The 15944-nt window shown below is 31.5% G+C and overlaps 1 protein-coding gene across 1 annotated transcript; it reads right to left on the bottom strand.

Moving 5' to 3' along the window:
* Positions 1-378: 378 nt before the first annotated feature.
* Positions 379-15872, bottom strand: LOC139501875 (short-chain dehydrogenase/reductase 3-like). The gene is made up of 6 exons (XM_071291106.1): positions 15568-15872; positions 11227-11349; positions 10716-10856; positions 10101-10339; positions 5921-6046; positions 379-3795 (listed from the first exon to the last, which is right to left on the bottom strand). Exons 1-6 carry the CDS (start codon positions 15790-15792, stop codon positions 3699-3701), a joined length of 951 nt encoding a protein of 316 aa, XP_071147207.1. The 5' UTR covers positions 15793-15872; the 3' UTR covers positions 379-3698.
* Positions 15873-15944: the final 72 nt, after the last annotated feature.

Below are 15944 nucleotides of genomic sequence, written 5' to 3'. Positions count from 1 at the left end.
TGACAATGATTGGGTCACCAGTAATAGCATGGCTAGCTGGATCATATATAAATTGAGAGGATGCACAATTATGTTTAGACTTGCAGTCGTCAAATTGAGATCCTGAAACATTTGTTAGTTATAATAAACTGTTGACACAGAGACATGTCTCACATTTATGGAATTTTTATATTATAAACCAAATGTTGAAATCACCATTTACACTGCTGCCATAAGCATGATAAGTCTTTCACAATCCAACCAATACAGAGGGAGATACAGTTTATGACAACAACAGCAGTATATGGCATGCTGTCTAGGAATGCTCACTACAATACCATATACAATATATCCTTTCCTGTTGAATTATTTGTTGTACAAAAGATAAAAAAAGACATATGAAACTGCATAAGTTTAATATTGCATACTGGGCATGTAACACATTGCTCTTGATTGTAATTAGTAACGAAAATGGCACATTACAAAATATAAAGTCATCACAGAGATAAGCAGCATACATATAACATTGGTTTGATAAGAATATCATATTAATTCTCCAATTCGCTGTTTCAGAATCTAATGTGTCCTGGGTAATATTTTCAAAAGTGTACACCAAAACATCGTGATTGGTTAAAAATGTCATAAACAGTGGAAATTCAACCAATGATGTGACATTATTTTCATTTTGAGGTACGAACAATGCAATTACCCATGATTCTTTAGATTTTGACATGGCGAATTAAGGGGTGTTCCAGATTCAAATTCATGGGGGGATGGCATGGAGATTTTTTTTAACCACCCATAATATAAAATTTTCATTTTATTTATGATTTTCACAAGTTCTCAAGATTTTAAATACAATTTAGTATAAGCTTGATAAAAACAACACTTTACATTGAATAATATAATTAACTTCAAAATTAGTAGAGCATAACAAAAAATATTGACCTTGCAAATACATGTATTCACATTATGCTTCTACTACAATAAAATTTCAAACAACACTTTACTTTTTTTTTTTTATCTAAATGCATGCATACAATCAAAATAGTAAACATTTGAAAATGTTAAATCCAATTCTGTGTGACAAATATAAAACTACACCATAGCATTTTAAGATAAAACATGAGAATACTAAGCTCTTATGTCAAAATAGCTTAATTCACAAAACTTTCTGTTATAAAAATTACTTTATCGAAGTTATCTCCCCATCTGTGGTAAAGTTTGGGGGGGAGGAAAAATAAATTAAACAAAAATTATGTGTTTTTTTTATAGTAAAAACAGCCATAAATATGATGAAACACATAATTTTCAACATTAACATGAAAAATCTTACACATGAATTACATATTGCTCTCAAAATTTGCACATTTCATTAAAGATCAAGACTTATTTTCATCTATTACTTCAAAATGGTGTATCTGATGAGTTATTCAAATTTGAGGACACTCCACCCCAGTCACCTTATATATATATATATAAAAAAAAACCTGTGCAAGTGTGGTAAGACCAGTCAAAAATGATATAAACTCCCATCATTGTCAATCACATCAAACCTTAGCTTAATTATTAAAACACTATTTTTCTTAAACATACATAATCAAAAAGTTTCGTATTTATATTTTAAAGTCAATGAAGCATAACTTAGAGGGCAGACAGTTGTATGCAGTAAGCAATTAATATTTTAGGATAATGATTGAAAATGTGTATACCTCATATCAACAGATGTACAACATATCATAAGCACAATACAAAGATTCTATACCTCCAATTCCCCAGTTTTCAAATGCTGTTACTTTCTTTATAATGCTTGAAATTTATAAAAGTGGTATCTATGGATAGCTACTCTTTCAAATTAATGAAATGTTAGTATTATACAACAATTATGTAATCAATTATAGTAATAACTGTGTCTACAAAATTTTACAAGACATTTCCACTTTCAATTGAAATTAGCTTCTTCATGAATCCCCCGATTGATTTTATGTTGTTCCTAGAGCCATTATCTACAAAAGTCTGTCTCAGATTTCGGATAGAATGTATAGATCAAATTTTACACATAGTCAAACACTATCTATTTTTATGTGGTAAGGATGTTTACACTTATTACAAATTTATGAGAGAATGGAATATGATAGCGATAATTTGAGACACCCTTTTGTAGCTCCTGCTGTGTTGATTAAGATAACGTTAAAATTCCTTGTGTAGTTATAGAGATGAAAGAGCTAAATTCATTCAAATTGAACTGACAAAGATTTTGCCACTAATTGCATAATAATTGATTTCGTAATGAGTGCATAACAAAAAATATTGCATTCATTTAAAGGATTAATCTTTTATCTATCTATATATACCTCTTTTATTAATTTATATGCAGTTTTAAGAAAGAAACAGCATTTTAAAGGTTGGAGATTGGAAGCAAAAAAATCTTTGTATTGTGCTACCTTAAAACATTAATACTGACAAGGTCTCACTCTTTCACTACATGTGGTGAAAACTAGAAGAAAATGAATTAATGAGACATTTTTCTTATTTACCGTTTATTTTCGATGGTTCCACATTTTCATAGATTGGGGAAATATTGTAACCTTGTTGATATTTGATTCCATGATTTTGCCTTTGACTGCATATGACTTTTGGAAATTAATACAATGTTGGACATTGAAAATAGTTGTTCAAGTCTTCCAATGAAACCCATGAAAATTGGCATCCAACAAATGACTGCACAGTATAACAGTTCTAGTATATATATTCACAAATCCATTTAAAATCCAAACAAGAATGTGTCCATAGTACACGGATTCCCCACTCGCACTATCATTTTCTATGTTTAGTGGACCATGAAATTGGGGTCCAAACTCTTACTTGGCATTAAAATAAGAAAGATCATATCATAGGGAATATGTGTACTAAGTTTCAAGTTGATTGGACTTCAACTTCATCAAAAACTACCTTGACCGAAAACTTTAACCTGAAGTGGGCCGAACAGACGGACAAACGGACAGACGGACGGACGTACAGATCAGAAAACATAATGCCCCTCTACTATCGTAGGTGAGGAATAAAAATTGGATAACAAACGACAAATATAATTCCAGGGAAATTATTTCCTGATCCAGTGGTTTCATTACTCAATGTTACTGTTACTGACCTTAAATATTTGATCACAGTTTGTTTCATCTATTGCACTGAAAATCTAAATTCCCCTGAATGCCAGTTCCCCCTGAAGGGTGCCCAGTTTTCATTGATTTTTTAACAATACATGGTTTTTAGTAATTTGAGTTTTAAAAAGATCTTCAGCTATAAACTATAATGGTTCTTTCTTGAAGAATTTTGTATTATGGCAAATATTTGATTGTTATAATTGGTTTTTTTTTTTATTCACAATTCAGAACTTGACATATAGTATAGACACTTATCAGTTGTTGAACACTGTATTTTCCCCTCTAGATGTCTTATAGTTAATCTAACTCCTTTGTTTTTCTTTCTGTCTGATTAAGTATATATATATATCAGATCTCCGCATGTTAACAAAATTCATGATTTAAAACAAATAACAATTTTATATTACTTCATCAAAACAGAATATAAAAAAAAAGCTACATATATATACAAGCATCAGATACTTGAGTGAGTAAGCTCACATATTATGTATATAATGAGACAGCCACAACAGTTAACAATAAATGCTTCACATAAATAACAGCAGATTAACATGATTATTCTGTTTTCTGTTTCTGTGCCAACACACTTTCCAGTGCTGAGTCAACACCCAAAAATCTAAATAATGGAGCCATGGCCCACGCTGGAAATATGCTAAAAATATTTTAAAGTCAATTGTTAATGCATTAAACCAAACAGATTATAGACAAGTTCAACTGTAAGCTATTATCACTATTTATATTATACCGGTGATTATAGTATTCAGTAAACAGAAAGTTGATAAGTGATCTTAGTTGTAAAAGTTGTTAATTTCTGTGTCATTTGGTCCCTTGTGGAGAGTTGTCTCTTTGGTATCATACCACATCTTCTTTTTTATATCACAGGGTAAAGCATGCTAACATGAAGCTTGATGCCAAACTTCAAAAATCCTATAAGCATTGATTTGCTGTTTCTGAGAATTATTGCAATACAAATTTCATACACCAAAGAGGGCAGAACTATTGCCTATATTATCTTAATCAAAGAGCAGATTGCTCTGAGGGATACGATTGCCATTGTTTTCATTGATACATGTATTAGTATTATTTTCAAAAATAATTCAACTGCACATGTAAAATGCTTGTAAAATGTAATTTTAGTAATCTGAATAGTTATTCAACTTTAAAAATAGCAAATCCTCGATACAAGTGTATGAACAATGCACTTATTGTGTTTTATTTTTGTACAACAAATGTACTATCAATTCCAAGTTTACTTTCCACAGCAGTCACTGAGAGAAGGTATTTCACTTCGTACCTTATCACCTATTTTCCTACGTGAATTCTAGGTGGAACCCTATTCCTAACTCTTTGAATATTTAATTTTCTTTCGGTCAGTGGGCATGACTCCTTTCCGTACACATTCCTCTGTTTAAATTGCAATCGTTTTTTATATAATACGACGTCTATCTACAGAACAAGTTAATTTTTCTCGACGTATCGTTGTTTGACGAAAGTTACTTACGGAAGGGAGACAACTATAAGTGATAATATGGAAGACTCCATTTTGGCTGAAGGGGTGTTCTAGTTCCACCTTTACGTTGTGGACTACATTTATTTTAATTTAAATGATGCATATGATTTAAAATTATGCAAGCAACAATAACCCTCAATAGCAGATAGACATAGAAAGGATCTCACGTGTTTCAAATTAATCGATGGAGTGGGGAATCCAGAGAAACATTCAATCTGATACCCCTTCAAGTCAAGAAAACTATACGCATGTGCATAATTTCCTAAACAAACCCTAGACTTTTGATTTGTAGCAAGGACGGATATTAAATGTGAATTAAATGACCTCCATTTCTTTATGGAAGTACAATATCAAATATCAGTTTCATAACGGTGACATATAAGAAAACTCGACTTCAGTTCTTATATTACAGATATAGATTTATCGATCAGAATTCAAAGAACTCTCGCATGTTATCAAAACTGAGGAAAATAAATACTGCTTAATTCTGATTTTCAGTGTTGTTAAAAACATGCATACCAGTCAAGGGAAATATCAAAACATGATGATTATGAGAAGAACATTATAGGACAGTTGTTTTAATTCAATCCTCTTGTTTTTAATATACCATTCAAAGCAAGACAATCTCAAGAATCTGAGATTTTCCTTTATGTTTAGAATAAAACGGTTGATGAGAGGGCATGGCCCTGAGTCAATGGTATAAGTCTACAGATTGCTTAAAAGCAATCTTATCCCAAAAACAGAAAACAACTTGAAAACTAAAACTTAATCAATGAACAATGGAAATGAAGTAAAGTTCATATGAAACTTGCCAGACAAACATGTTCACCTGACAATTATTCCATACACCAATCTGATAATTTAATCACTGTTTATAGTATCTGAAATATAGACTTAACAATTAAGAAAAACTTAACCTTAACAGTAACCGGTACCTACATTATATTATTTGTACTAATGATAAGTCAATATATCTCATGACAAAAAAGCTGCACCTCTAATTGTTTCAAACAGTCACTTAAAAATGAAAATGAGGTGAAGGACAATGGACATCTGACAAGCAGAAACTTCATAACATAAGGTATATCTGCATACAAGGATTGAGGCATCTAGTACTTCTACCTTAAGAAATTGGAAAAAGGTTACGCTTTCAGAGATTAGAAATTCCTGTCTCGCATTCTGTGACGTAGCAGGAGACAAAAAAAAAGTAAAATTGGAAGAATTGTACAAGATTTATTACCTGTAAACTCATATAATATATATATACCTTAAGCATGGTACTAACAGGTACATAATCCTTGGCATCATTATTATTTTTTCATTACAAAGCACTGCTCTGACTGTTGCTTTGGCCACATAATCTTCTGACAGAGGTGGTATCAGCCAAGGAAATCTGTAATTACAACATAATTGTTATAGCTAATTAAAGGTCCACTTATTCTTGTTATTGGCTTTAAATCACTTTGAAAATGAATCACACTGTATAGAGTTTATTGATGTCATATCAAAATATCAACCTCAGTTTTAAGTCCTGACACATTACAAATTGTAATGGTTTCCCGGCAGTAAAAAAAAAGTCCATTTAAAAGTAAAATACGGAAAAACAGTAACCCTTTTCACAAAAAATCTTAAGTGTAAAATTTAGTGTAAGTCTAAAATTCCTTAACAATTCAATTAAATATTTTTATCGTAAGATTAATTTTACACTTAAGATTTTTTGTGAAAAGACAGGATTTTGTTTTTACTAAATTTACTTCTGTATACTATCTTTTCATAAACAAGCTTCTCTCCAAGTTAAGTAAAAATCCAGAATAGTTTAAGAAAGTTATTAAAACTTCAAAAACTTTAACCACAAAGTGAATATTTGTGGACACTGCCGACAACAACTATGATGACGACGGAATGTAGGATCGCTATGTCTTGCTTTTTTGACTGAAGTCGAAGGCTTGACAAAACTGGGGTCAAGAAACATGCTTTTTTGGTTAATGTACTTTTTTCCAGTTGAAATTATAGGAGAAATAGAGCTTACTAAATATCAAAATAAAAAAAATAAAAAATTACAGAAATTGCTTAAATTTTTACAATTGTTTAATTTAAGCTCAGCTCGTTTGAAAAAAATAATAAAAAAATATAGGTCACAGATGAGTTAAAAAAGATATTTCAATTTTAATGCAAAAATAAATCCATTTTTGCACCAAAGGGAGATAATTTGGAGCTTTTTCAGTGATTTAAACATTTTAAAATCAAATTGAATGGATTTTTTTGGTTGATTTTTGTATCATACCATAAAGTAGCAACTAATAGTATAATAAATAAAATTTGAAAAAAAAAATGTTTAAAATTTTGCTTAACTTTTTGTACCCTCAAGCCTCCTTAGTCCTAAGACATTACAACTCTTACCTTTAAGTTTTAATTCCTGAAACTTCAATAGTCTTACCTTAGTTTTTAAGCCTGAAACATCAATAGTCTCACCTTAGTTTTAAGTCCTGAAAAATCAATAGCCTTACCTTAGTTTTAATTACTGAAACATCAATAGTCTTACCTTAGTTTTAAGTCCTGAAACATCAATAGTCTCACCTTAGTTTTAAGTTCTGAATCTTCAATAGTTTTACCTTAGTTTTAAGTCCTGAAACTTCAATAGTCTCACCTTAGTTTTAAGTCCTGAAACTTCAGTAGTCTCACCTTAGTTTTAAGTCCTGAAACTTCAATAGTCTCACCTTAGTTTTAAGTCCTGAAACATCAATAGTCTCACATTAGTTTGAAGTCCTGAAACTTCAATAGTCTTACCTTAGTTTTAAGTCCTGAAACTTTAATAGTCTCACCTTAGTTTTAAGTCCTGAAACTTCAATAGTCTCACCTTAGTTTTAAGTCCTGGAACTTCAATAGTCTCACCTTAGTTTTAAGTCCTGACACTTCAATAGTCTTACCTTAGTTTTAAGTCCTGAAACTTCAATAGTCTTACCTTAGTTTTTAAGCCTGAAACATCAATAGTCTCACCTTAGTTTTAAGTCCTGAAAAATCAATAGCCTTACCTTAGTTTTAATTACTGAAACTTCAATAGTCTTACCTTAGTTTTAAGTCCTGAAACTTCAATAGTCTTACCTTAGTTTTAAGTCCTGAAACTTCAATAGTCTCACCTTAGTTTTAAGTCCTGAAACTTCAATAGTCTCACCTTAGTTTTAAGTCCTGAAACTTCAATAGTCTCACCTTAGTTTTAAGTCCTGAAACATCAATAGTCTTACCTTAGTTTTAAGTCCTGAAACTTCAATAGTCTCACCTTAGTTTAAAGTCCTGAAACTTCAATAGTCTCACCTTAGTTTAAAGTCCTGAAACTTCAATAGTCTCACCTTAGTTTTAAGTCCTGAAACTTCAATAGTCTCACCTTAGTTTTAAGTCCTGAAACTTCAATAGTCTCACCTTAGTTTTAAGTCCTGGAACTTCAATAGTCTCACCTTAGTTTTAAGTCCTGGAACTTCAATAGTCTCACCTAATTTTTAAGTCCTGAAACTTCAATAGTCTCACCTTAGTTTTAAGTCCTGAAACTTCAATAGTCTCACCTTAGTTTTAAGTCCTGGAACTTCAATAGTCTTACCTTAGTTTTAAGTCCTGAAACTTCAATAGTCTCACCTTAGTTTTAAGTCCTGAAACTTCAATAGTCTCACCTTAGTTTTAAGTCCTGAAACTTCAATAGTCTCACCTTAGTTTTAAGTCCTGAAACTTCAATAGTCTCACCTTAGTTTTAAGTCCTGAAACATCAATAGTCTTACCTTAGTTTTAAGTCCTGAAACTTCAATAGTCTCACCTTAGTTTTAAGTCCTGAAACTTCAATAGTCTCACCTTAGTTTTAAGTCCTGAAACTTCAATAGTCTTACCTTAGTTTTAAGTCCTGAAACTTCAATAGTCTCACCTTAGTTTTAAGTCCTGAAACTTCAATAGTCTTACCTTAGTTTTAAGTCCTGAAACTTCAATAGTCTCACCTTAGTTTTAAGTCCTGAAACTTCAATAGTCTCACCTTAGTTTTAAGTCCTGGAACTTCAATAGTCTCACCTTAGTTTTAAGTCCTGGAACACCAATAGTCTTACCTTAGTTTTAAGTCCTGAAACTTCAATAGTCTTACCTTAGTTTTAAGTCCTGAAACTTCAATAGTCTTACCTTAGTTTTAAGTCCTGAAACTTCAATAGTCTCACCTTAGTTTTAAGTCCTGAAACTTCAATAGTCTTACCTTAGTTTTAAGTCCTGAAACTTCAATAGTCTTACCTTAGTTTTAAGTCCTGGAACACCAATAGTCTCACCTTAGTTTTAAGTCCTGAAACTTCAATAGTCTTACCTTAGTTTTAAGTCCTGGAACACCAATAGTCTCACCTTAGTTTTAAGTCCTGAAACTTCAATAGTCTTACCTTAGTTTTAAGTCCTGGAACACCAATAGTCTTACCTTAGTTTTAAGTCCTGAAACTTCAATAGTCTTACCTTAGTTTTAAGTCCTGAAACTTCAATAGTCTTACCTTAGTTTTAAGTCCTGAAACTTCAATAGTCTTACCTTAGTTTTAAGTCCTGAAACTTCAATAGTCTTACCTTAGTTTTAAGTCCTGGAACACCAATAGTCTCACCTTAGTTTTAAGTCCTGAAACTTCAATAGTCTTACCTTAGTTTTAAGTCCTGGAACACCAATAGTCTCACCTTAGTTTTAAGTCCTGAAACTTCAATAGTCTTACCTTAGTTTTAAGTCCTGGAACTTCAATAGTTTCACCTTAGTTTTAAGTCCTGAAACTTCAATAGTCTTACCTTAGTTTTAAGTCCTGGAACACCAATAGTCTTACCTTAGTTTTAAGTCCTGAAACACCAATAGTCTCACCTTAGTTTTAAGTCCTGAAACTTCAATAGTCTCACCTTAGTTTTAAGTCCTGAAACTTTAATAGTCTCACCTTAGTTTTAAGTCCTGAAACTTCAGTAGTCTCACCTTAGTTTTAAGTCCTGGAACTTCAATAGTCTCACCTTAGTTTTAAGTCCTGAAACTTCAATAGTCTTACCTTAGTTTTAAGTCCTGAAACTTCAATAGTCTTACCTTAGTTTTAAGTCCTGAAACTTCAATAGTCTCACCTTAGTTTTAAGTCCTGAAACTTCAATAGTCTCACCTTAGTTTTAAGTCCTGAAACTTCAATAGTCTCACCTTAGTTTTAAGTCCTGGAACACCAATAGTCTCACCTTAGTTTTAAGTCCTGAAACACCAATAGTCTCACCTTAGTTTTAAGTCCTGAAACTTCAATAGTCTTACCTTAGTTTTAAGTCCTGAAACTTCAATAGTCTCACCTTAGTTTTAAGTCCTGAAACTTCAATAGTTTTACCTTAGTTTTAAGTCCTGAAACTTCAATAGTCTCACCTTAGTTTTAAGTCCTGAAACTTCAATAGTCTCACCTTAGTTTTAAGTCCTGAAACTTCAATAGTTTTACCTTAGTTTTAGGTCCTGGAACATGTCATTCTGGACCTGGTATGAGTGTACAGAAGTAAGGTGTATATTTGGATATTCCTCAAGCTCTAAATGGAGGGCCTCTGATATCCCTGTTGTCATAAACTTAGACCCACAATAGCTGGAGGCCCCTCTCAGTGACATGATCCCCAACATTGAGCTGATTGTAACTATATGTCCTCGGCCTTGGGATATCATTCCTGGCAGAAATGCTTTATATGCCTGCAATCAAAATGTATAGATTTAGTTTTTATAAACATTTTGAAATATCCTTACAGTTTTTATAAACATTTTGAAATATCCTAACAGTTTTTATAAACATTTTGAAATTATCCTTTAGAGTTGATTTGTATATGGCCTAATGTGAAACAAAATATAGTGACGAAACATAACTTTTTAAATGACTCTCTAATTGTCTTAAACATAAAATTTCCAAATATCACATGCAAGAAACATACCTTTTTAAATAATGAGTCTTTTTTGTTAGATTTCCATGAACTTAATCGATTTTCAGTGGCAGATGCAAAACTTTTTAGGCTTCTGATTGGTTTTAATATTGACAAAAAGTTGGCCTTCTTAGTTTTCTTAGAAAACTCACCCAAATATGTGCCAATGCATTAATGGCAAAAGTTTTCTGTATATTTTCTTCTGTATCATTTAAGACTAGAGCACCATTAAATATACCAGCATTATTGACTAGAATTGTTACATCACCAATAGAATTCTTTATTTCTTCTCCCTAAAATAATTTAAAACAAAGCCTGCTTCTTTATACTGCTTCTTGTTAAAAGTATCTTAACAAATAACAAATACCATTTATCCCTCCATTCAGTCTCTAAATCAATCAATTCAAAATTCCATGTTAAATTTAGATTTTTGTCTTTCTGCTTTTTCTGTCATTCTTTCAAATTCAACTGTTTAGAGTTACTCTAAACTACTTCTTATAGACATTAAAAAAAGCCAGCCTTCAAGTCATTATTTAATTCATTAACATTTGGTCTCTTTGGTGTTGGGTAATCTGCAACTTGAAAATTATAACCTATCATATGGAGATCTGACAAACTGGAAGAAATATTTAAGCAACAAAAAACATCTTGTCTAACAATTACCGTTTTATAGACGAGTTCTCTGTCACAAACATCACAGACAAAATAAGAACAGGACACACCAAGATTTTGTACATCTTCTGTTGTTTTCTGTAAAGGCTCTTCTTTCCTCCCCCATAAAATAATCTGTAAATATCAAATGGTTAATTATTTAGATTTAAATGTGTGTATAAATATTCACTTTCACATTTGTCTTTCCATCCATGAGGGGGAAGACAGGGGGTACCCTTCTCCCTTCTCCCACCCCTCTTCTCCTTTCTCCTACCCCCGTTCTCCTTTCTCCCATTAGAATAAAACATCTCCTTTTGAGATATTTTTTCTTGAAATATTAGATCATTTTTTAAAAGGAGAGATATTTTATTTTTTCTCCTTTCTCCAACTTTTTCTCCTTTCTCCCACCCCCTTTCTCCTTCATTCTACCCCCTTTCTCCTTTCTCCCACCCCCTTTCTCCCTGTCTCCCTTACCCCCTTTCTCCCTGTCTCCCTTACCCCCTTTCTCCCACCCCCTTTCTCCTTTCTCCCACCCCCTTTCTCCCTGTCTCCCTTACCCCTGTCCTCCCCCTCATCCATGGTGGAGAAATGTCTCATCAATGCAAGGTAACATACAAAATCTTTTCATTTTTTTATATTTTGGTCATAGATATTCCCTTATACCATGTACATATCTTAAGTAGAGTTAATTGTCTCCTCAGCAACCATACTATATCTCTTTTCTGATACTTATGTATCATAGTCTTCACATGTTATATATATTATGACTGTGTATATATGCTTTCAATATGTAACTAAGCCATGTAAACATTGAAGGAAAACATTGTCAAGTTATTTCAACAAATTCATTTTAAATGTACTTGTTATTTGAAATCTTCAATGCATGTTTGTCTTTATGTCTTTTGTTTTTTTGTCAGTTTCTGATTGTGTGTCCCTTTTGGGCAGCAATGATAAGTTTGGTAGCGATTCGAAGAATGATTAGTTGTCATCTGGAAACCCCTTTTCTGCAGAAATTAGCCTATAGTGTACTGAGTTCTATTTTTAATACATGTCAGTCAGGGTCTGGGGTACTATACTTGTACAAGTTATCTTTATTTACTTGAAGAAGCGAAGAATAGCATATTTATATTTTGATAAATTTGTTATACTGTAAAAGCAAATGCACAAATTTTCATGGAGGAATTAACTTTGTTATTTTGTGGAAAGAATATATCCACAAAATTAAAAAAACCCATGAAAATTTAAGTTTCATATTTATATATCACTTTGATTTATCGGAAAACAAGATTTTAAATCCCATTGAAATCTTATAAAGAGACACACATCCATGAAATTTTAACCCCACAAAAATTAGCGTTTCTACAGTATATTCATATTTTCTTATTTCATGTATTTATAAGGTTTGAATAATTATGTATATTATTTTTTTAACTTCTCTGTAACCTTTGTACTTGCAAGGTTTTATGAGAATAAACTATCTATCTACATGATCCATCTATCTAATAATCTCCCTTTAATTTTCTAAAAAAAACAATACTGGCAAAACCTTTTTTTTTATTCCCTAAAATTAATTGCCTCCAGTTTTGGAATATGAGGAGTGGGACATGCCTAAAAAGTTAGTCTTTGGTTAGCACTTAAATTTTATTTTAACATTTAGAAACTAATTGTGCAAAGTTTCTGAAAGCATATTATATTATCTCATTACATCAGTAATATATAAAATAATTAAGAAATTAAAAAATTGTTAAACAATGATTTAAGTATCAGAAAAAGAAACAAAATATCTTATATTTCTTATGCTGGTATTTGAAAGTTGACTTTTATGACTTTTAAATATCAGTATCAGTAGAAATTAATAAACCAACACAATGATACAAGTATAAGTGTATATATTTGATTTAACAATATGCCAGCATATTGGAGCATTGCATATCATGTTAATATTATATCTTTATAAATTTGAGACTGAGGCACATGAAAATATGTTGTGTTAAAGTTAAACTGTAATATATACAGATAGATTATAAGAAGATGTAGTATGAATGCCAATGAGACAACTCTCCATTCAAGTCACAATTTGTAAAAGTAAATCATAATAGGCCAAAGTACAGTCTTCAACAAAGAGCCTAGTTAAGCTTGGCTCACACTGAACAGCAAGATATAAAGAGCCCCAAACATGACTCTTGTAAGACAATTAAAACGGGAAAACCAACACGGTTTTTGAAATCTCAACCCTCCTGATCAGCTAAATTTATACTACTGGGTGATAAATAATGAAAAACTTGAAAATAGTTCAGAAAAAAAATGTTTCCTGGTGTCTAGCGGTCAGTGTAAACTGATAAAAAGTTGAAATATGCTGCTGACATCATCAATGAATGAATTTGTGACTTTAGAGAATTCCAATTTGTGACAAACGACATATATATACATGTAATATAGCTCTTATTATCAGTTTGACTGTCCCTATTTTATCACAGATTTAAAAAAAAATATGCATCAACTGGAGAAACTCATTCTTTGAGTTCTTTAAGGTTCATGTGGACCCAATGGCTAAAATGGCCGTATTTTCACCTCAAAATTTACTCTGAGTACAGACAAACCTGTGCATCTGTAAAACAATTAAGGCATAATGTAGGATTAAATAGTGTCCCCCATGAAATGATGTCCCATGGACAAAATTTCACAGATATAACCTATGAAATTTGGTCCAGGACATAATTTTATTATAAAATATTGTCCCCTTCTATGTAAAAGTGTCCCTTGACAAGAGATTCTATTGTGACCTTCGTTGGACATTTTTTCATAATGAAATCATGTCCATATTGCATAAAAGTCTTGCCTGACCTATAGTTGTTTTAAATGTTTGTGTCATTTTGGTCTTTTGTGGATAGTTGTTTCATTGGCAATCATACCACATCTTTTTTATATTGTCTAATACCAACAAAAATATTTAACAAAAAATAATAAGACTAAATTGACTTTTGTTTTTAATATCTTTTATTTTGTTTTTAAATAAACAACAGGAATCTATGAACTGTTTTAACATCTTTGAATTACAGGTTTTAATGTTTTCTCTTGTGTTTTTTTTGTCAACATGTATATAATACATTTCATTGCTTTTAATTTGAAACTGCTTTACCTTCCTTCTAAATGATCTTCTATCATTATTTTCAAACTCTGGAGGGTATTGATAATCACACAGAAAGTCATATAGCTGTTTATATTCACCACTTTCCATTTTTGTTTACATCTGTGTTGTCTTTATTTAAATTTCAATTATGATTTAACTAAATGATTAAAACATTTCAATGATTGCTAAATTATTTCCCTTCTTTAGGGACAGAAAAAAATAACTACACTATGAAATATTGTCTTTTGTGACATATTTTTATAAAACATCCATGAAATTATGTGCAAGTACTAGGGACAATTTTTCACTTAGGGGGACACGATTTTATAGTTAACAAATGTGATATTCTGTCCCATGAACAAAATTTCACAGATGAACTGTGAAATAATGTTCTAGAGGACACAATTTCATGGGACACTTTTTTGGCTTACAATAGCATGCCCTAGATAAATGAATTTTAAGTATGTTTTATGTTTTAGAAAAATAAAAACTTACCGGGATTTTGCCATGCACTTTGTTTCATTCCTCCAGAAGGTGCCAAATAAACTAAGTTGGAAACAGGTTTGAGAACTTCCCCACAGGTAAAAATTAAAGTGAGCATTTTTAATTGAAATAGACATTAGACATGTTAGATGGACAATAGATACCTGACAATAATTGGTTATTTAAACTGTGTACCTGAGTGGACCATTTCAAGGTAAACTCAACTGTTTGTTAATTTGATCATCTTCTGCAGAGACGAAAAAAAGTGTACGGCAAAATCCAGTTAAGTTATGAATTTTCTAAATCATACAATGCATTTGAATTCTATTTATCTAGGGCATGATATGCCTTAAAACTTTTCCAGACGCACAGGTTTGCCTGTACTCAGAGAAAATTTTGAGGCGAAAATACGGCCATTTTAACCATAGGGTCCACATGAACCTTAAAAACACAACTATAAAAAAAAGTCAGTATTTAATATATAATTGTTTGGAGTAAAACAGGAGTATACACCTTATCGCTATTTGTCCGCCATTGCTGGAAATCACACAGGTTCCCGTAAAATTTTGACGTCATAAAACAAAATGTCTGACGCCACAATGGAAAAGTGATTGTTGTTGACGTCAAAAGTTCAAGCGGACGGGTCAGCCGGGAATAGCGATAAGGTGTATTAGAGACAGAGCATTAGCATATCATAACTTCTACTACAGCATAGTTTAATAGACAAACTGACTACTTACATGTTTAGGTTTTAGTCTAGAAAATTGCAAGGCCATTTGCCTCCCAATTCCCCTTCCACCACCAGTTATCAAGATTACGTCGTCTGCAACCGACCTTTCATTTCTCGGGGAAATCTTTAAAATTAATGTTTTAAAAACATAATAAAACACTTTAAACACTGTATAAACTGAGAGAAATATAAAACGACAGCATTCCCAAAGAACATATGAACTGTCAGATTCCATAACTAAAAAACTTCACTAAAATGCATAAAATTTTGCATTGTTGATGTTTTGATGCGGGTTTACTATTATCTGCCGCTTGTGGTATTAAAAATTTGAACTATGACATTGAAAATTTTTTAAAACTTTAATGAAATAGGCAAAATTGTATTTAA

This window comes from Mytilus edulis, chromosome 13 (assembly GCF_963676685.1).
Source record: "Mytilus edulis chromosome 13, xbMytEdul2.2, whole genome shotgun sequence".
NCBI classification, from domain to species: Eukaryota; Metazoa; Mollusca; class Bivalvia; order Mytilida; family Mytilidae; genus Mytilus; species Mytilus edulis.
This window is presented reverse-complemented; position numbering and strand designations above follow the sequence as displayed.